Consider the following 22,905-nt stretch of genomic DNA (forward strand, 5'->3'; position numbering starts at 1 on the left):
CTCACACTCCCCCTTCAATCCTTACAAACATACCTGCAGGGTCCACAATACGCTCCAGAAGCCAGTGGAAGCTCTGGATTTCCGGAAGAAATTGAAGGTGGCTGAACCACCATGGTGTTTTGTTTAAATATACCTGGTTACAGCAAACAAGAGTAATTCCACCCAAATCCATCACAGTTTCAGCAAGACTACAGACTGAAAGCAGCACTGGCACAGCATTTCTCACAGATGGATGAACTCAAAATGTCACTGCCACTCAATCCTATAACATGTTACTTTTCACTTACAGAAATCACGTGAGAAAGCTTCAGGACACACACTACTATCCCTAACATGTTTCTTAGAATTCAGTGTATTATGTCTGAATACAAACAAATGGTTCCACTGTTCCTATTATACATTAATAGGCCTCAAAAAAATCTCCCAGTTCTCGTAATCTCATTTCCTTCCCATGTACATATTAGCAAACTGCTCCAGGAAGGATGGTTCCTTTCCTTATAGTCTGATGCTGATGGATATATTTCATTTTCTGTTTCCCACACCTTACCACTCCTATCCAATGCCTATAACATTCTCTTTCCCCTCACATGCACTTGAGTATTTTCCTCTTCATTCTCTCTGATAAATGGAGAGTATCATCTATCATATTCAAAACCAAACCCAAACGTTCCTACATCTTTGGGAGACTCTTCTCAGTGAGGGAAGCAGCCACAAGAAGAGCCTTTACTATTCTTGAACTTATCATTAAAAACAGCTGAAGAAGATCTAATTTTGTGCTTTTTTTAGGAAGGAAAAAAAGTTTGTCTTCCATTTCCTATCACAATTTTGATTTAGTATCAAAATTAAATATCCTTTCAATAATCTTTCATATTGTCTGCCAGACAGCAGTACACATTAGCTATTCTCTATCCTCCCTCACTGTACTACTTTATTAATGTGAACTCAAGGTCTCCTGTCCTTTTTCATAATTTCTAATTACCTATAGGCAATATTATAAGGAATGTCCATTAGCATAAAGATTATTTTTGGCATGATAAGATACATTTTAAGGCTATCAATCTTTCCCCAGACTGAAAGTGATATATTTTGCCACCTCTGGGTTTTTGCTTGTAACTTTTAAAAAGTAGTATTCCGCAGAAAGAGGTTAGATTCACTATATTCTGTTTTAATTTTATTCCCAGTTATTTTTATTCCTTTAAGTTCCATTTTAAAGTTGAAGCTTGCCATTATGTATAATGACTGACAGAAATTTTAAAAAGGATAATTTCATCTTTCCCCTATGTTCAGTAACAGTGTTTAGAGTTTGGTCTGTCATGCTGTGAAACTTGCTTGGCTCTGCAATCTGCAAATACACTTCTAAGTACCAGAAAATGTCTGTGTGAACATCAGGCAGGAAACAAGTTCACGATTTGAAAAGGCTTGTCATTTGAATATACAAGTAGGTCATATGTGGCTCATAAATGCTAGCCCTCCTTGTAGAAAGAATCGCCTAGTTAGTTGTCTGTTCTAGTTTATGTATTCTTCAATATTTAAAGGTAAACCTGCATGTGACAACTACGAGATCATTCACAGAGGCACTGTAAAACACACATGCATATTTATATCACACGTTCAAAGGTAAATTCATAAAAGCTGTCTTTCTTGTTCTGTGTTTGCAAAACACTAGTAAATGTTGCCTAATTTGAAAATAAAGAAAGGCTTTTTAGTACATGGAAACCGCAGAAGGAGGTCAGAATTTGCTGGTGTGCTCCCAGCCACATAGAAGAACAAATTACTTCCTCCTCTAACCTTACTTGTCCTACTCAGAAACTACTCTGGTCTAATGACTCCCTTGGTGACTGCCCAGTGGATTCTCCCTTCCTGCCATAGAGGTGTTGAAGCTATACATCAAGAGAAGGCAGAGGTTTAGCTTTCCCGACTTGCAGTCAATGCAGCAGAACAGGCACAAGGCAGGAAATGAGATTCCCTCTGTGAAGAACTGTACTAGTTTCCTTCTCTTTCCTGATCTTCCCTTTCCCCCTCCAAAAAAAAAAAAAAAAAAGAAGAGCAAGGCAGGAAATAAAACATCATTTCTTCCTTGGGCTTCCTCTAAGAAGAGCAGTTACCAGCTGCTCCTTGTGTTCACATGTGCTGAAAGACTGGTGCTATCCCAATCCGTCTGCTGTAGTCTTGGTATAGAGAAAAATCTATTTTATATGAGAGAAAGAGAAAGCACCAGATGAAAATCTCCTGGGTTTCTATAATCTTTTTCAGAGTGAAAAACTAAGACTACAGGAAACATTTGCTAGAATTTTTGAAACAGAAAGAAGCAGCAGCTCAGCAGAATAAATCACCAAGCCCTCACCATTCCGTATGTTGTTTCTAAAACAACTGCTTTTGCTCCCTGAAGGCATTTAACAGTGGACATAGTTTAACAGCTGCTAAGCATGTAAAACTGTCTACTTAAAAATGTCTCTTGGAAGTTTTACACAACTTGTTCATCTCCCACACAAACATATTTCATTTAAAAAAAAAAAAAAAAAAAAAATCTATTCCCACCAAGAAATCAGCTCAGAGGTAATCTCAGGCAATCTGAGAAGCTTTCGTTCTCTGCATGCTATAAATTTTTCTTTCTTCTTTCCGCAGCTGTGTTCGCCTTTTCTTTCCAGGTCTATTGCTTCTTATAATCAGCATCTGATTAAGCCACCCTACTAAAAAAACCTAACAGTACACAAGGACAAATAAACAAATTTTTCAGGTAGTACAAAAATTCCTGAAGATTGGACCTAAAGGTATAGTTTCATTTGAAACTATATACTAATTCAGAATACATACACCAGGTTTTTTTCTTGCTTTCACTAGAACTTAAGACAACCTTCTTTCTACTTCCAAAAGTCATTTTATATATCTGCGTGCACTTCAAAATCACTTCAGTTTTGCCTTTGAAAGCAATCAACATTACCATTTGTATACAAAACTATGTGAACATTTTGTCAATATGGCTCGTAAAACCTAAAAACTGTAAAGATTTTACAGGGTGCATTACTGTTAGGTGTACAGGCATGTACGTGCCCTAAACACAGAGCTGTATGACCTTAGTGGTTGATCTGTTTCTGTCCTTTAACAGTGAAGGTGAAAACACAACAACGCCAATGTACAGGGTTCCACAGAAAATGCTAAGTTTTTAATAGGTCTTTCAAATTCTGAAAAATTCTGCAGTAACTGTAGAGTAATCTATTAATTTTTAGAGGATAGCTAAAAAACCTTAACAAAGGATTATCGTTCTAGATTAAATCCTATAAAATTTACTTAAAAGGAGATGAAAAGAATCTTCTGGAGTCAGCTGACACCTATTATGGTTAATGGAAAGACTTGAACTGACCTTTTATCTATACGGATATTACAAAAAGTGGTATGCATATGCAGAGCAAGCAGCCAGTGATGCACAGTAGCAGAAATTTACTATGAATTAATACACCCCTGGGTGGAGTAAAATAAAAGGAAAACATTGGTATCATGCAATGTTCACAAAATATTCACAAACATTCACAACATCTAGGAGGACTCTTGAAGAAAAAAAAAAAGGAATCTTTAAAGCACAGATGACAAATGCAGATCAAGAACAGCATCATCCGTATCTCCGAAAGTAGGCTTAACCAGCCTTTTGTCCAAAGTCCTGTCTGCAATGCAATGGAAGCATAGGCGAGAGCCACACAGCCATCATGAACAACTAACTTCTGGAATTGATTTGGCTTGAGAAAGTCTTAAGATTCCATTAAAGAATGACAATATTTGTTCTAGTTATAGGTAAGGATTTATTTTGTAAATAGAATTAGCCTGAGCTAACTTGTACTGTACCACTTCTGTTCTATAATCAGTCACATGACAACAGCAACAACAAAGCTTTTTAATTTTCACAGCCAAGGATCTTTCTATGGTCTAGTCAAAGACAAAAAAATCACAAGAGGCAGACTTTCAAAATAAAACTGACGACTGCACTATCCCCTATTAGTATGTGAAAGAATGGAGCTATAAATGTAGAACCGCTCAGAATACATCTGTGCTGCACAGAGACACAGAAGCTACTTGGTGCCCACAGAGGCCTCATATGTGAAAACTCTGTCAAGCTGTTGAGATCTGTAGCTCTTAAAATTTAATCTGGGTCTTCAAAGGTTTAGCAGGAGAGCAGCTAAACAAATTTAACTGTAAATTCATACAGCCATTTTTTTTTAATGTACTGCAGTAGAAGTACACAATCACTGGTGTAGTTCCACTATTTAATGATACTGAAATCTAAGTTGCTTCAAAAACATTTATTTTCTAGATAGACAGAGTCTATGTAGAAAAACGTCACTGTCACCAGAACAGTCAAGGCATGCCTTTGCTTTACACACCAGAACAGAAGCAGGAGGTTTTGTCAGTAGAAGGGCCTGCTATCTAGCACCCCAATTATTTCATTCACAGTCCAGCTTGGATGGCTGATGCAGGCAGGCTCTACGGGCCTTTCTAGACGGTCAGTGCATGAGGAGTGCCTTCATCTGCTATGCACCGGTTATTTTACAACTTGCAAATTCAAGCTGCCAGATTGACTTCACCTGTTTCACGAAGGCCTGTACATCACGCTGCAACTGAGCTGCTGTGTGCTGGACTCAAGTAGAAAACTGGAACTCAGGCATCCATGGCAAAAACTGCGCAAGTGATTATTTGATTACTTATGCTGTAAGAACATGACAAGAAGCAGGCTCATATTTGAAACTGAGAAGAACGGCAGATTTCAGATTTGTTGTTTTCCGTGAAATTTAATAATTATTGGAACGAGTCCACATTAAAAAAAAATTCAGAAAAATACTCAACCAACAGATTGTGCTTGAGTTTACTTAAAAATTTGTCCCAGTTTTCATTAATGTCATTATTTTAATTTCAGCTGTACTTTGCCAATCATGGTGTGAAATTAAACACTGTTTCGGTACAAGCAGCCTCTTTGCTGGTATCCAGTAGTACCCAATATCCTCTAACTACTAGTATTACAAGCTACCAGTGCGTTCTGCTGGTCAGAAACCTCTCTAAATAAAGTTCTGCCTTAAAACCTAATATAGGAAGAAAAACACCCCACACATCCTGCTTTAAGTTAATTCTCACAGTCTCACTACCAGCACTCTACCAACTTCAGAATAAATCCTGAAAGTTATATAATTGTAAACATGTCAATTTTTTTCGTGATTCACTACTTCCAAGATTTTATTTCCTTCAAAAACAGATTAGGCAACTTGTTACTGTAGTGGTGACGAACAAGAAGAACCTGAATAACGTCATGGGCCAAAGCGTACTTTCAGGATAATTTGAGAATTTCAGCAGACAATACATGAATATTTCACATTATTGCTCCAAAATAACTGGAATAATGGCTACCCCAAGCCTTTGTCTTCTTGCTTTCTCTTGTGGTTGGAGCCCACAGGCTTACAATAGGAGACAGTATCAAGGAGGAAAAAAACCTAGTTCTTGATAAGAGAAAGGAATAAAACTTTTAGCACTAGCAGTAATTGGGGCAGCAGACCAGAGGCTCAACTCTCGCATGATGCAATATTGGCTTGTCAAACGGAGGGGGAAAAAAAAAAAGCTCTGCTGCTAGATCTTATTTCTGGAGTTCATGACAAACAGAAAAACACTTGCTAAAGCATACACACATAAACCACAGCAAGACCAGTAAGACAGATGACAAGGAGATCCAAAAACAAGAAATAAAGCATATTTGTTCTTAGAAGCAAGGGAGAAGGTGTTAATCTTAGTGAAATAGGATTCTTGCAGTGCTGGCAAAGTTACTGTCAGGATAAATTACTTGCTTCAGCAAATACCAAATACAGAAGCAGACCTGTCAGGGTGCCAGACTAGCTGAAGCAACCACCCTTCCAGCGAAGCATTTCTATTGCGCACATTCAGTTCATATTTCACCGCTTTTCTCCAGTTCCTATTTTTGCGTCTTTGCTTCATGCCCTGTCCTTTGTGCAACTATATTCCAGACCATGGCAAGAATTTGCAATTTAACATTAAAACCAAGATGGATGCAATAAAGGGGTTCCTTTTTTGATGTAACTTGCACAGAATGCCTTCCTGAATGACACACATGAATAAAGCTGTCACTGCCAGGTATTGCATTTCCCAAAAAGAAGATACGAATGAACAATTAGTTTACGGCTATGTAAATTTTGATTATTCTGACACATTGAAATAGCTCTAGAAGAACACATATTTTCAGTTCCCAGCATGTCAAAAAGGTTCATTTCTACCTTTATTCAATAGAAAACCGAATGAAGTTCTAACTTGTAACCACAGCACGGACAAAACTAAATGAGACTTTAACAGATAAAATTCAGCATCAGAATAATATACTCTTCAAGAATGACTATATATCTGTTATTGTCCTGGTCCTACTGTATGAACAAATGCCAACAATGCGAGAAAGCACTGGCTTTGAAGACCTGTGGTGATTCTGCCACCATACTACACGCTCAGGGCGCCTTCTTCCAGCTCTGATGCAAACATATTCCACAAGACACTTTATCAAAATACCAAAGTCTCAATTGTTTTCCAGTAGCATCTGTCAGACCACACTGCATTTCAGCTATTTGTCCACAGTCCAGAAAATCACTTACAAACAATACCAGTTTAAACACTGTGGAGAACACAGTGTTACACTGACAGCACTATAGGACCAAAGTTCACCCAAATTTGCTTAAGGATACAATGGAAACTTGGTGTTTACACAGCTCAATTTTTTCTACCTTTAAATGCTTCTCTAAGATCCTCTACAGTATTCAGATGGAAACATACAGAGGAAGGAAACTGAACAATAACAAAATACTGTGTACTAATTCTAATAGTTGTATACTATTGTATACTAATTGTTACTAATTCTAGTCAATTAAGTGGCATGTAATGCAAGTCCTAAAGTGACTTGAATATGAGAAAGTTATTTATCCAAATAATGTTACATAATTATATTTCCAGAAAAGTTGAGATATAAATAGTAAACAATTACATTTTGATCCAAAAAACACCCTAATAAATTGTTCAAGAAGCTGCCAAAACATGCCATAACCATGAGATAAACAGAAAGATGTTTAAGTCTTTATGTATTTATGTAATTGAATTTTTGATTTTAAACAAACCAACAGTAAATATTGCACTGTATGAGCAAACTACAGTATATGGTAAAATATAGCCTGCAAATCTGCCAGACAAAATACGCTTATGAAGCCTGCATTGTCAAAACAAAACGGCATCTCAATAAAAAATGACACGATTAAGAAAGAAATTAATCACAAAAGTCAAAAGAAATATATGAAAGTTCATATTCATTAGAAAAATCAGTTGTGAAAGAACAGTCCAATGACAGGTGGAATGACATAGGACAGGAAAGATTAGTATCTAACAACAGGCTAAGAAACAGATTTTAAAACTACTTTGTATTTGGAATTATATTACAGCATTTTAGTATGGTTTCAGTTTTTAGAAGCAAATTCAATACTACCATCAGTGTAATCAGCAAGAGACAGTGGGCTTATTTTAGGTGTATCTGCAAGAACTGTATGCTCATGTGCATATTACAAAGCCACATATATCTTCTTAACTAATTTATTGTAAAAATATATAAATATACAGCTATATAGCCACATTTTACCCACAGACCTACACACATAATCGCAATGAAAAAGGGCAGTCTGGCACGACCAGAATGCTAATTATAATGACAACTACATACAAAGAGAAACTAGGAATACAAATTCATTTTGATGTCACCGTCTTATTCAGGGAGTTATCCAGAGCTCACTAACACCAACGCAGAGCTCTCCACTGCCTCAATGAGCTTTGAAAGAAAACTAGTCAGCATATGCTTATGATAGTTGACTGATTTTACAAAGGTCAGTATGACTAACAGTATTTTTATCCTGGGTTATCTTAAACTTTACCTTGAATGTGCAGTTTGAGTACTCCAAAAAAAAATCTGTCTGTTTAAAATGTCAAAGTAGCCTACACAAAAGGAATACAAAGTTCTTCCTTGTGATGGGGCAAACCAGGAAAAGTCCCACATGAGTGGGACCAAATAGTTAATAACCCTGATTTGCTCAGATCTTAAGTGATTATTTTGGTTAAATCTTTTATCTATAAAACATCCAGACATATTAAACTGTTTCTCTCTACATGCACCATGCTAGTCTTACTTTGAAAGCAATCATTGCTCGTAGCACTGTTCATAAGAAACTAAACATGAGACAGGCAAGGAGTAGAAGTGTAAGACACCATTTGATCCAAAGCTGCATCACAAAGTGTAGATGGAAAAAAGGACTCCTAGGTCTTCTAACCCCACAGGGGGTTGCGGACTGGAGAGAAAAAAAAAAATGCTCTTTCTCATAGCAGAAGGACTGACACAAACACTGCTTGCTTCCTCTGTGCTATTGCCAGAACCAGAAAAGCAGCAAAGGTCTTACACAGATGAGCAAGGCTGGCATGGCTATACACTGGAGATTCAAGCATTTATTTCATCACTGATCTAAATTTATATCATAGTTTAAAACAAATATGAAGAACAGTTTTTAAATTAGATTTTGCATGAGGCTGCAAGTAACAGAAACCTGGTCCTCTTTCCACAGTGGCATCCTGTAGCTGTGACCCAACAGCTGTTTTCTTCACATTAAAAAAAAAGGAAAAAAAAAATAATCAATCAAATCAACAATGATTTGCCCAACAGGAACAGGAAAAATAGAGCCACATAAGAGAAATAAAAGTCCTAGAATGTAAGTGATCCTTGGCTAGCTGTTCATTGAATTTATCTCTATCCTGCTTAAAAGTGGTAAGTTGTCAAACTGTATCCTTGCTTAGCTGCTTTATGACATTCCCAGTTTCTACTAAGGCAACATCAGTTATTTCTGAACATATCTTTGTTCCTATCTAGATTATCTTCACACAGATTTGACATAAGTACTGTTGATAAAAAGAAGAATCCTCTCTTTTAAGCTTGTAAATGAGGATACTGCTTTTACCTGACAACTTCCCAATTCTTTTTATTGAATCCAGGAGTGAAAATAGAGAAGAGTTTTCAAATTAAATTAAAAATATATGTAGATCCTAGGCATAAGCCAACTTTGCATTTTTCATCCCTGAGCTTTTAATCACGTGGATGATTACTGTCTCTGTAAGGGGAACTCACTGTGAACAGGAAAACCTAAGGAGAAAGAAAGATGAAGAGAGCAGCTTTCTGAAAAGGCACCAAGTGCCAGCTGGATTAAATGGACCTATGCTATTTCACATCAATCCTCAGCTCTGACCAAAGGCAGAGAACTGCTGTATTTATAATATTAAGGTATATAAAGGAGAGAAATACTGATTGTCGGACATATGCAATATTTCTTTCTTTATATACACATGCCTACCAACTGTCTCTGGACAGTTACAAAAACAAGTGTAGGATGTCCCTGATGTGTGATTTCTAAATCCTTTTTCAAAAAAAAGGATTTTTTTTTTTTTTCTGTTGCTGAGGATCATCACATCACCCTTCAAACAAATCACTTCATGAATTACAGTGGAGCCAGGCTGCACAAGATCAGCACTATTACTTTGGCCAAAATCATGAATTTATGTGAGCATGCTATATCAACAGTTTTCACCTTTTCTTTCTTCCACTACGAAAATGATCAGCACTGTTCTGATAACCTAGGCTACAAAGTAACGGCATGCACTGTACAGAGAAAACTTTAAATAAATCTGCAGCATAGAGCTAAGCCAAGGTCCATGCTGTGAACTGTAAGAATTTCTCCTGCAACTCACTAGCACTTGTTTCATAAATTCTGGCTGCTAAATGATACAGGATAATTAAGAGATTAAATTTAAATTCTGCCAAGTCATCTATATGGTCATATACAAACACAAATACTGAAATGGGTAACTACATGCACAGTTGGCACTCTGCTACCTGAATACTAGATCTACATTTTTATCTATTACATTTATATTCTTCATGTAAATCCATTTATAGCAACAGCTGCATATCATGAGTTTTAAAGTATACTACTTTATGTATATAACCAGACATTTGTCCATGTCAGGAAATCTCTGAAACCTATCACAAGAAAAAAAAATATCTTAATATAGCAGGAATACAGGACTGAAATTTCAGAAGTGGAGAAACTATTTAAATGAGGATAATTCTTTTTGGTTTTAACCTACTGGACTTGAAGGCAATGGCACCAAAAAGGCAATAAGCCTCATGCTAAATGCTCCTTTGTAAGTTACAAAACCATTACGAGTTGGTATTTTTGTATCTACAACTCCAGTAAATTCGCAGGAAATCCAATTATAGTGTAGCTTGGGTATTGTGCAGCCATTTTCATCCCACTCCTATTTCCAATTATTTTTTGTTAAAAGAACTGGATAACTCATTGAGAAATTTGTTAGATCTGGCAGTATTATTTGTTTTCTTGTCAGAAACTATTCCATCTACCCTGTGTATTAATGTGTCATTCAGCTCAAAATTACTCATGAGCTCTAACAACTGTGTGTAATCAATTCCTTCTATAGACTTTTACAGACATTCTGGATTTCTTTCATTGCTTGCTCGTTACTTTGCAATGCACTTTTCAATATTTGTAGATTTATCAGAAAATGTAATTCGTGTGATCGGCTCCATTGCCAAGGAATGCCAAGTGGGATTTAGCTGACTGACCTGGAGCAACTGATCAAAACCATGGAAGTTCTAAATAGGAAAATGGTTTCATTTTTATAGCTGTTACAATTTTATAGTATTCAGCCACAAGTTAATCACAGCCAATTGCACAGAACTGCTGATGTTGGGAGATTACATATTAATGGGGTTGCTATTTTTAATGCTTCTCTGCAAGGTGCTGTGAAGACTTGGCTGTTGAGGAGGCTGGGGCAGCACACCATGCAAATCTGTGCTGACCTGGAGCGAGCACATCACACTGTTGCATGAAAATGTTTCATTCAGGCAACCACAGCAGAAGTAGAACGAAGCTAAGCACTTGCCTTCTGAATACATGGAGTAGACACATATATCAATATAATCTCTACATGTGGGAGGACAACATGTTTCACGGTGAATCCGGTTTCAGTAAGGCTGCAGCACACAGACATATGTAGTCTACAAAGATTAAGACACTAGGTCAGCAGCAGAACAAACAGAACAGAAACAGAGGAAAGAAATTTTCCATTTTTCAGTAATAAGAATGTATTGTGTCCATTGGAGACTGATAATCTCAAAGTGTGGCTCAAATATGTTCTGAATGTGGCCTGCAGAAGAGCTTCATTGTGAGCGTGGGCAGTGACATGAACTGATAACTGAGTTAGATCATTTCAGAAAATTGAGCTGAGATTAGTGTGACTCCACAGGACCCCAGAGGTGTTTCCCAGTCCCAGCCTGTAACCTCACACTCATGAAGTACTCATAGAGCGTCAGCAAATGAACACACTGTCAGGAGCACCTGTTGTAAAGTATGAAGTTGAAAAGCAAAGGAGCCCAGGAAGCCTGGACATTCTTCAAGAAGGAAATCTTAAAGGTGCACGAGCTTGCCGCCCCCATGTGCCAAAAGATGAGCCAGCAGGGTAGAAGACCGGCCTGGCTGCACAGAGACCTTTGCCTGGAACTCAGGGGAAAAAAAAAAAAAAAAAAAAAAAAGAATTTATGACCAGGGGGAGGCAACTCAGGAGGACTACAAGGGTGTCGTGAGGATACGCAGGGAGAAAATTAGAAGGGTCAAAGCCCAGCTAGAACTTAATCTGGCTATTGCTGTAATAGACAACGAAAAATGTTTCTATAAATACATTAACAACAAAAGGAGGGCTAAGGAGAACCTCCATCCTTTATTGGGTGAGTGGAGAAACTAGTGACAGAGGATGAGGAAAAGGCGGAGGTACTTAACACCTTCTTTGCCTCAGTCTTTAATTGTAAGACCAGTTGTTCTCAGGGTAGCTGGCCCCCTGAGCTGGAAGGCAGGGATGGGGAGTAGAACAGAGCCCGTGTAATCCAAGGGGAAATGGTTAGTGACTGTTACACCACTTAGACACCCACACATGTCTATGGGGCTGGATGAGATCCACCCAAGGGTACTGAAGGAGCTGGTGGAAGTGCTCACCGAGCCACTTTCAATCATTTATCAGCAGTCCTGGCTAAATGGAAAGGTCCCAGTTGACTGGAGGTTAGCAAACACGATGCCGATCTCCAAGAAGGGCCAGAAGGAGGATCCGGGGAACTACAGGCCTGTCAGTCTGACCTCAGTGCCAGGGAAGGTCATGGAGCAGATCATCTTGAGCGCCACCATACAACACGTACAGTACAACCAGGAGGTCAGGCCCAGTCAGCATGGGTTGATGAAAGGCAGGTCCTGCTTGACTAACCTGATCTCCTTCTATGACAAGATGACCTGCTCAGTGGATGAGGGAAAGGCTGTGGATGTTGTTTACCGGGACTTTAGTAAAGCCTTTGACACTGTTTCCCACAGCACTCTCCTGGAGAAAGTGGCTGCTCATGGCTTGGATGTGCGTACTCTTTGCTGGGTAAAAAACTGGCTGGCTGGCCAGGCCCAAAAAGTGGTGGTGAAGGAGTTCAATCCAGTTGGCAGCCAGTCACAAGTGGTGTCCCCCAGGGCTCCATATTGGGGCCGGTTCTGTTTAATCTCTTGATCAATGGTCTGGACAAGGGGATCGAGTGCAGAAGAAGGGCAACGAAGCTGGTGAAAGGTCTAGAGCACAAGTCTTATGAGGAGCAGCTGAGGGAACTGGGGTTGTTTAGTCTGGAGAAGGCTGAGGGGAGACCTTACAGCTCTCTACAGCTACCTGAAAGGAGGTTGTAGTGAGGGCGGGGTCAGTCTCTTCTCCCAAGTAACAAGTGAGAGGACAAGAGGAGATGGGCGCAAGTTGTGTCAGGGGAGGTTTAGATTGGACATTAGGAAAAATTTTCTTCACCGAAAGGGTTGTCAAGCCTTGGAACAGGCTGCCCAGGGAAGTGGTAGAGTCATCACCCCTGGAGATATTTAAAAGATGTGCAGATGTGGCACTTAAGGACATGGTTTAGTGCTGGACCTGGCAGTCTTAAGTTTATAGTTAGGCTTGATGATCTTAAAGGTCTTTTCCAACAAAAATGATTCTATGATTCTAAGATACAGACATATACAACAGTTTTCTTAGCTCTTCATCTTTAAATTCCCCAAAATGCTCAACTTCCACCAAACAAGGTCTTCTGAATCAAGCAGTGGAGAACATGCCTTGATCTACCAGGTAAATGGCTTTCCCAAGTACCATTAAACAACTGCAAACAGTTTTGAGTGATTTTAAATGTTGCACACACCGAAATCTATATTGCACATACTAAAATAGTCTGATGTTCTCCAGCACCTTTATTATCTGAACTAAGGCTTATTCAGCTACGAAACCTGAGCAATAGGATTGAGACTGGAATTGCAGAATTACAACTTATTTCAAAGTATTATATATGCTAAGTTCATCACACACGATGACAATGAAGACTGCATTTTCCCTATGCAGCTTGCCTAAAAAATATAGGGAAAAAAAGTTTTTGTCTAACTAAATAAAACACACTGGGTTTGTTTGTTCCTATTAAATACCTTATAACGGATAATCTTAGAATAAGACATCTTCACTGCCAAAGAGAACATCTGGTTATATCCACCAGCCCCCAATATTCTCTGTTACCCTGAATATGCTACTGGAAAATACACACAAAGTGTGCCAATGGGGTGTTCTGCTCTCTCTTTGCAAACAGCTGGGCAAGAGTATGGCAATGTATATTTCCGAGTGAAAAAGCAATTTAATATGATAAAGTTAAATCCTATTACTAAATCTAGTACATAGTTATTATTAGTTATTTAAATTTATGGGTCTATGCAGTGTCAACACACCATGAAATGAAAGAATTACCAATTTCCAGCATGAATTACTTGATAAAAGGGACTGCATTAAATGCAGACTTGTTGAATAAATCAGTAATGCTACAGTGGTTAATTACAAAGTTACTTAAAGGAAGAAACTTGCAGTATTTTACAGCGTATTAAATTTGCAATTGCTTCTTAAGTGGCTAACAGACAATATTAGTAAACACAATACAGTTCATAGCGGACTGCAGGAAATGCTTTAATGTCTTTTAAAGACCATAGTTCAAGGCCAATTCCATATCCCGCAGCAATTGGCTACGAAACATCTCAAACAACACTTAGCTTTCTCTTAGTACTTTCCATTAGTAGACTGCAAGCGCAGCATAATAGAAGAATCTATAATTATGCTTATTTTACTGATGAGGTGAAAGATGCATGGGGAGAAGTAATGTAGCCAGTGCTATCCAACAGGCTAACTGCAGACTGAGTGCTCTCACTCTGTCCCCCAAGTCTCAGGCAACTGTCATGGCCAGTCTCATAGTGATTTTTACACAATTTTCCACATTTCTCATTTTTTCAACTGCAATCTAAAAACACTGTATTGGACACATTAAGTTCTAATGACAGCCACAGACAGTTGCAATTTCCCTCAGTAAAATAAATGATTAATTAGTAAAACACAGCCTGCAATATATGTCCAGAGTGACTTATCCCTATTGCTAATCATAGCAATTAGCTTCAATTTCTAAAGCTCCACAGCCTGCATGGCATTTTGCAAAACTGTGAAAGAAGCATGGGCATGCACTGAATAATTTATATTCCAAATTACACAAACACACAGACAACGTATCTTAATTTTCTAAATTAGCAACCAGTGAGGTCACTTCCGATAGCCCCATAAAAATATCTAAAAGTAGAATTATGTAGTTGATAACCTACATATTTCACAAAGAATGCAGGCAAAAAGTGATTTCAAGAAATAAGCCTAAACGCGGGCAAGATTTTCTTTTTACTATGACATTCAGTAAAATTAATCAACAAGCTCAATACCTAAAATTTTGAACAAAACCCCATTACCACTGACTAAATGGATCTCTTCCCACAATAACTGTATTTTTTCACTATGTTTATTTTGGCATAAAGACCCTCTCTTGCCAGACACAAACCCGTATGAGTTTTCCTCATATGTCTCTACCTGAAATGTTCTAGCAACAATTTAAACAAAAGCAAAGCCCTTAAACATCCTCTCAATTAGCCAGACTTCGACATTGCTTCAGTTACCTATAACTCAAACCATAAAAAAGCTAATAGATGCAAATAATTTCAGTCTAATCTGGAAGAGTACAGGAAAGCCCATATATTGTTTGGGAAAGAGGCATTATCTATTAATTGTTGATAGCAATAAGTGAGGAAGAAACTACAGTCTGATTTTTAGAAGCTGACTATACAGAATCAGTTAGTGGCCAGAAATGTAATAAAACATAGAAAGTATAGCACAGTGTATGGGTGAGAAAAGATGACAGATTCAGAGCTGAAAACCAGTTCAGAGCAGACAGGCCTGTCTGAAGTCAGAAAGTGAAGAATCCATTTCTTAGGAGATGGCAAGCCTACCAGTTTCATCCATCCAACTCCAAACTTCCTCACCTTTTTTTCTTCTTTTTTTTTTTTTTTTTCTGAGAGGAGTTAGTACTGTAAAACCTCTCAACACCAAGTAAGACTTTCAGGGAAAAAAAAAACAAAACAAAACAGTTCAATAAACATCAGTGAGATGGAGTGAAAACTGAGACCAAGAACTAATTTTAAATCACAGACAGGCTACATGACAGTTTGTATTGTCTTACATGATGGCTTATAAAAGCCACTTATTAAATGGCTTTTATCAAGCTACCTGTGTTGCTAATCTCTAGTAACGCTTTTTCATGAAACTTTGCAGCCCACAAATCTCAGTTACTCTATTTATTGCAGATTTGTCTCTCAGAAATGGAACATCCATGAGAAAAAGCTGAATAGATTCAGACATTTTTTCTGGACGTATTTCTGGTGGATCACAGAGTTTCCTCATGGGCCAGGATCCTCCAGACTATCTTCAGCTTTGTTCAATGAGGTTCTCAAAACATGAGGGGACAATCTGCTTTATGACACTTGCATGGTCAAAGCTATCAAGAATTAGTAGACATTTTCAAGGCTTTTTCACTGAAACTGAAATTGTAATTAATTCTCTTAATTGAACGATCATTCATCAGTCTTTTACTAAATACACTACCTAATAACATTCTCAATCTTGCAAGTTACTGCCATGTCTTCAATTTCCGTTTCCATGATAAGACTAATAACAAGCTAAACTCACAGCTTTATAAAGATGCAGCACAGTGCAGCATATATTGTATGCAGTTTTTCCATTTAGATCCTTCAATTACAAGCAACTGCAACAAAAAAAAAAATTGTATACTGTACTAGCCAGTATTAGATTTTGGCAGATCATAATTAAATTATTCCTTAGAAGCAGCTCAGTGCTTAAGAAGAAGGATTATATTGAATAACAGGGCTAATATTTTAACTGAATTAACATGTTATTTTTCAATAAAGAGGTGTACACTACTGTAATTTCTTCTTCTATGGGTAATATCAGCTATGAAACAGAAATACTGCAGCTTTTTTTCTGATAATTCATGTGTAATTTTTCCCCATGTAGATTCTAAGCTTCGTATATTTTTTAAAGTGGATGAAAACGTGACATATTATTATTTTTATAAATAAATATACTTATTTTATACTGTTATAGGCACAAAATATTTCACTTCTATACCATATAAGCCTGCCAGAGACTATGTTTGACTACATCTAAAAACACGTGAGCATTACACGGTAAGGAAAGAATTCTTCTTTTATGTCTTAATTCTGTACTGTTGTGAGCTTGATTTATAATATTGGTTGGGGCAGAAGTGATTTTTGGATGAAGAAATTACATCTAGTTACAATGGAAGCAAGGTACCTTCTCCATGGAAACTGCCTGCCAAATATGCTCAGATGACTTATCAGATTCTTCAACAGAATATTTCAATTTGATGGAATTATATTTTCCTGGAATCTTTCACTAATAATTTAAAAGTGACATAAATGTATAAATGTCTTTATTTCTGAAGATAATCAAGTTGTGTCATTCCAATATCCATTTGTAATATATTTCAAGGTCATCTTCTCTTCAGTTGTTCAAACTAGCTACTCGTGTTCTTTTGAATCATATTCCAGTTCTGGTTTAATTCCTAATATTTTAACGTGTTTTAAAGACTGTGAATATTTTGTTGTTACTGCTCCTTCATTCTCCTGCAATTATACCATGGATGATGCCTACTGTGTAGTGGACGGGTTTGTTAACTCTTTACGGAGATAAGAAAACTGTAGTTTAACAATTACCTTGAAAAGCAATTTTTTAAAAAAAAAATTAGTATGTGTATTTATATGAGTAGAACTGGAATGTTGTACTACATAACAAACTGCTATTTCTCGGATGGGGCTACTAAAAAGTACATGCCCATTTTATAGCATTTTCCATATCTTTTCTATGACTGATATTATACAAATCACTCTTTAAAAAACAAAATACAAATAACAATTCAAGGTTGCAAAAAATCAAAAAATCGATAATCATCAGATTGGTCATTTCACTCTAGCTATGCAAGGGTTTTGTTTAGCTGTGTACTAGAACAATGTGTACTACTAGGATATTCTATCTCAAAGGTGCTGAAAAACTGGGACGTAAATTACAGCACATATATACATATGCATTGCATATAACGTCCAACTGTAGAATTGGAAAACGGCCATTTTGATTTCATAAGGAAAACAAGACACAAAGAAAACAAAAGGACAGAAGCACAGTGTGTCACAGTCAGGTGGGGAGATGGAAATTATATGGTACAAAGGAACAAGCAAGTAAAAGACTAAATTATTAAGATGAAAAAATAAAATCAATATGAGTTACAGAAGGAGGTATTAGTAACTGGATACGAAATTCCAGTGGGTCGCACGAAATAGCTTGTGTTCCTTTTGTGACAATCACCTGGTGAATGTTTTTAAAGATGAAGTACTATAAGGAACAACATACCTCCATACAGAAAAATCACAGTAGATTCTTACACAAGTTGAATGGAACATGTTAAGTTAAAAATAAAATCCTTACGCTTACCATCATGGTAAGAAAGAACTTTTCCGAGTAAAACATAGAATTATTCACACCAGAAGCAACACGGCATGCTGCCAATCTTACCAGCTGAATGTCACAGCTCCTATGTCATGTAATATTATTATTATTATCATTTATTTCCATATATAATAGGGTTACAAATCCTTCTCAGTGGACAAGAGTCTTCAAATTTACTCTATATTCTGACATCATATAAGCAGGAACTGATGGAGAATTAACGATTTAAATTCTGGATTCAGCAAAACAGAAGTCCATTAAGAAGTCAAATAGCATACATAAAGCTTCCAGTGAACTGAAGGAAACTGGAGTGCAAGAGGCTCGCCATTCAGCACAAACATGCTATTTGGGAGGACGAATGGGTAACTATCATGGCTAAAATTTTACAAACCTTCTCAGACAGCACAATTCGTTGAGTTTAGATACAGATGATCAAGAAGCAAGCAGGAAAAAACAAAACAAAACAAAAAAAAACACAACAAACTTGCCAAAGACTTATTTCGATATTTAAAAGTCTCAATTAAGTGACTAGCACTTTATCATACGATGAAGCCGCAACAAGGAAAATTCTGATTATATCTTAAGAAAAAAAATTACAATGAGATAGTCAAATATTGCAATGGATGCCCAGAGACGATGTGGAAACCACATTAAGGTACCAAAAACTTCAGTGGACAAGGACCTGAGCAACCTGTTCTAAGTTAGCCTTGCTTTGAATAGAGGGGCTGTAGCTCCAGTGAGCCCTCTGAAGCTAAATTATTCTGTAATTCTATGAACTATATAGATAAAACCAAAACAAAAAATTATATTTCTTGTAGATCTCAAAGACGATGCATGCTGCAGTTCACTAACACAAAGATGAAAGCTTGTCAAAAACGTATCTGAGTCAAAGCTCCACAGCTGGAAAGTGTCAAAAAAATCCCAACCCTAAAATTCTAAAGGGAACTGGATGCAAAAGAAAATTTTCAAAGCAACACCAGCAGTCCATGGGTGAAGCAGGAGAATATGCAGGACAGGACAAGCCAGGACTCTTGAAATTGTTAGAATAGCCTAAGAAATCTGATTTCAGCCATCATTTACCAACTCAAGCCAGAAACTTTTAATTTTAGTACTGCTACTTACGAGAACGTTTTTTTCCTTTGTATCTCTCCTCTGAATAAATTTCATGCGACTTCATACTGATTAACAAATGTAGTAAGAAAAATGAAAAGCTCTAAAATACTACAGGAAAACAATACAATTTATTTTGATCCAAAGCAGTTCATCTCCCCTGCCCCCTTTTCCGTAGAAGCTTAAGGGAAGCTTTATACTCTGCACACCAAGATGGCAGTATCAGTCAAACACTGCTATAGTATAAACATTCTGACCTTCACCATGTTGAGGTACTACTACTTACACTTCTACACCAATTCCATATATTCAAGACATATTAAAAGACATCAAGTCCATAAACTTTTCTGACCCTTTTCTGCTGCTTAGCTCATTAATGGTGAAAGCTATTAATTTAATAAATGAGTGGGTGATTACCTCTTGAAGAACCCTCTTCATTTTCAGAAGCAATGTCTTTACAGCTGTGCAATCTTGCAGCATCAATCTGAAGGGCAAAGATTCAATGCCTCCGCCTTCTTCCAGACCAGGAAAAGGCCACTCCACCGATGGGCTGCCAGCCAGCTGGCTAACACGAGGATACCTGGCTTCTCCTTGGTCAAGCTCTTTTGACAGCTTCAGAGATAGGTTCCTTATAAGAGAAAACAGAAAGATCAACACTGAAATATGAAAAAGAACTCCGTATTTTTTGGCTTTCGTTTCCTCTGCATTTAAAGACACATTACACATTCACTTTTTGAGCTTGCTAGCATGAATGGCCTCTATAACGTACATATAGCCATACGGAGTTCACAACAAAAATATGCATAAAAATATGCAGGAATTGAAACCACGCTCTATCCCATACCCTTCAACAGAAAGCCATTTTCTTAAAACAAAATATCCTATGGGCAAAACTGCTATAGGTCTATTTTATTTCAGTTCAGCTTCATGGAAAACTGAATCTGTCACGCACTTTCAAAAGCTCAATCACGTTCTTCTATATGCTTTGCCTTAGAACTCAAAAAAGAAAAGAAAACCACCAAAGAAAATACTCCTCTCTGGGCTGGCCCAGTGACATAAAATGAATCTGGTATTCCATAAAATGGAATTTGAAATTTAATTAATCTGTACTCACTCAGAAGTTTAGTTACCATTTAAGCTATTTAAGTAGAACACAAAACAAAATAACATTAAGTTGTGGTTGAGAATCCATTAAAGATAATGGAAAGATTCGGAAAGATCTTAATGGACTTTGGAGGTAACAGAACGCCATTATTTTGCTGCATATGTACTATCTTCGCTTAATACTAGAGTAAGATATTTATATGAGTTTGCCATGCTGGAGCAAGTCCAGAGAAGACCAACAAGATGGTGAGAGGGCTGAAGAGCTCAATAAATGAGGAGAGGCTAAGACAGCCAGCTTTGCTCAGTCTTCTAAAGAGAAGGCGAAGGGAATCTCACTGCTGACCAGAGCAATGCCCCCACTGGGAGGGCGCAGAGATGATGGAGCCAGGCTATCCTTAGGGATGCACAGCATTAGAATGAAAGGCAATGGACAGAAGCTGGAATGCAGAAAATTGTGACCAGATACAAGAACTTTATTTATTTACTTACTTAAGACCAAGAAGGTGGTCAAACAAAGGAACGGGGGCTCAGAGATGCTATGGGACACCCACCCTTCAAGACATTCACAACACGACGGGGCAGGCCCCTGAGTAACCCACTCTAACTGGACCTCCTTTGAGCAAGGGCTTGGAACAGAGACCTGCAGAGGTCAGCCAAAATCAGCCACAATTAGACAAAAGTTTCATAGTAGCAAAATAACTTAAATAGAGATTACTTCACATTTTGGTGGAACAGAATGTAATTAAAACACTAAGGATTTTTCTAGCCTGAAAGCATTCACAACTTTAATGTTGCCTCTATTTTCTCTTCAACCAGCAGGGAAAAAGGACAAATCTGAATAGAGACTGAGGCTCCATCTGAGGATGTGGCTGCACTATGCAATAGTAGTATATTAATTACTACTAAACTACAAAAGTGTTGTAACAGCAATGCATGACACTCATATTCATACTAAATTAACTCACTACAATTAAAGACATCAGTATAAGTGGTGAAGAAAATGACAATTATTATTCATTTAATGTATAGTTCCAATTTTCTGTTCCATTTGAATTTTCATGCAACACAAAACTGATTCTGAATTTCAAGCATGGCCATACTTTGGCAGGACAAAGAATATTCTTCCATGTGAAATTTTCCTTAATTAACTTCGGTTTCATAGGAACCACATACAGAAAGGGATTAATGTGATTTCTCAAGACAAGCAATTCCCAATGCCATACTAACAAATTGGAAATGAGGCTACTAAAATTATCTTTTATGGATGGCTCATTTTTATATTTTGTAAGCTACGTAATGTGCAGTAGAAGCAATGTGTTAGATCAAAAATACACCACAGAACATGGATATGGACAGATGCTCATGATCATAGAACGGTTTGGGCTGGAAAGGACTTTTAAACATCATCTAGCCCAACCCCCCTGCAGTGAGTAGGGACATCTTCAACTAGATCAGGTTGCTCAGAGCCCCGTCCAACCTGACCTTGAATGTTTCCAGGGATGGGGCTTCTATCACCTCTCTGGGCAGCCTCTTCCAGTGTTTCACTACCCTCATTGTAAAAAACTTCTTCCTTATATCCAGTCTGAATCTACCCTCTATTAGTTTAAAATCACTACTCCTTGTCCTATCGCAACCGGTGCTGCTACAAAGATTGCCCAATAGAACTAAAATTTTCTAATCCAGGCCTTTCAAGACTCTCATAAAACAATTAAATTAGTCTGGTTTATTTTTTAAATACATTGAAACAACTTTATGAGTAGAATATTTTGTGTCCTTTAAAATAATAACCTGAGGTGGATGGTAAAGGTGCTTTTGACTGAAGGACTGAAGCCACTGCTGATTCATAGCCTTTATTAAAGAAGCCTCAGGTATAAATCATACAAAGAAAAAAACAACTTTTAAGTGAAGTTTCATAACATAGGCCATTTTTAAGCGTTTATAAAATAAGTCATATTCAAACTGTTGGAATCTACACTTGAGTAAGATTTATGTAGCCAGAAAAGCACATTATTTAAACCGAGTAAGATGAAACAACAAGGTCCTCTCTTTTCCTGCCAAATGCCTGCCAGCTGGGAGATGAATTATTCCTTAGAATATTCTGCATGTTCACTTCGTGAGTCCCACCAAAGTATCATCTTTCTCATGCTCCTGAACAGGCATCTTACATGGGTAACATGCTGACACTGGGAAAGACCAACTTAAGACATAATGCCTCCCAAAAGGTGTCTTTTAGAGCACATTATTAGGGACGAGAACGTGGTATCAACAGCAATACTCTGCTGCCCCAGTGATGCAGAAACAAGCAGTACTCTTGGAGAACTATCATCCTCTTTTACCTGGAAGTGATACAGTGTTTATGTATAACCTATAAATGTACTGGAAATACAGCAAATCTTAATTTCAGATGAAGAAAATACTTTCAGTGACATCAGTGGGCTTCATGTTGACATCACTCTGCTCAACACATAAAATTACCGCCTTTTCAAATACAGAACCTTGTACCAAAGCATGAAAAGCACCATAATAGCATATCACCACTCACGGCCATAAGAGCTTAAAATCTAATTCAATTGCTACTGGAAAATGATGACTCAGAGTCGGTATACAGTGAGC

At 37.4% G+C, this 22,905-nt stretch overlaps 1 protein-coding gene across 2 annotated transcripts in view; it reads right to left on the minus strand.

Moving 5' to 3' along the window:
* The window catches only part of CCSER1 (coiled-coil serine rich protein 1), a 649,058-nt gene that overhangs the window by 418,302 nt on the left and 207,851 nt on the right, over window positions 1-22,905 (minus strand). For both annotated transcript variants that reach the window (XM_086464487.1, XM_086464486.1), the window contains exon 5: window positions 19,606-19,816. In XM_086464487.1, coding sequence (XP_086320613.1) covers window positions 19,606-19,816 — 211 coding nt within the window. The remainder of the gene's footprint in view (window positions 1-19,605; window positions 19,817-22,905) is intronic.

This window comes from Leptosomus discolor, chromosome 4, assembly GCF_034619465.1.
Source record: "Leptosomus discolor isolate bLepDis1 chromosome 4, bLepDis1.hap2, whole genome shotgun sequence".
Classification (NCBI taxonomy): Eukaryota; Metazoa; Chordata; class Aves; order Leptosomiformes; family Leptosomidae; genus Leptosomus; species Leptosomus discolor.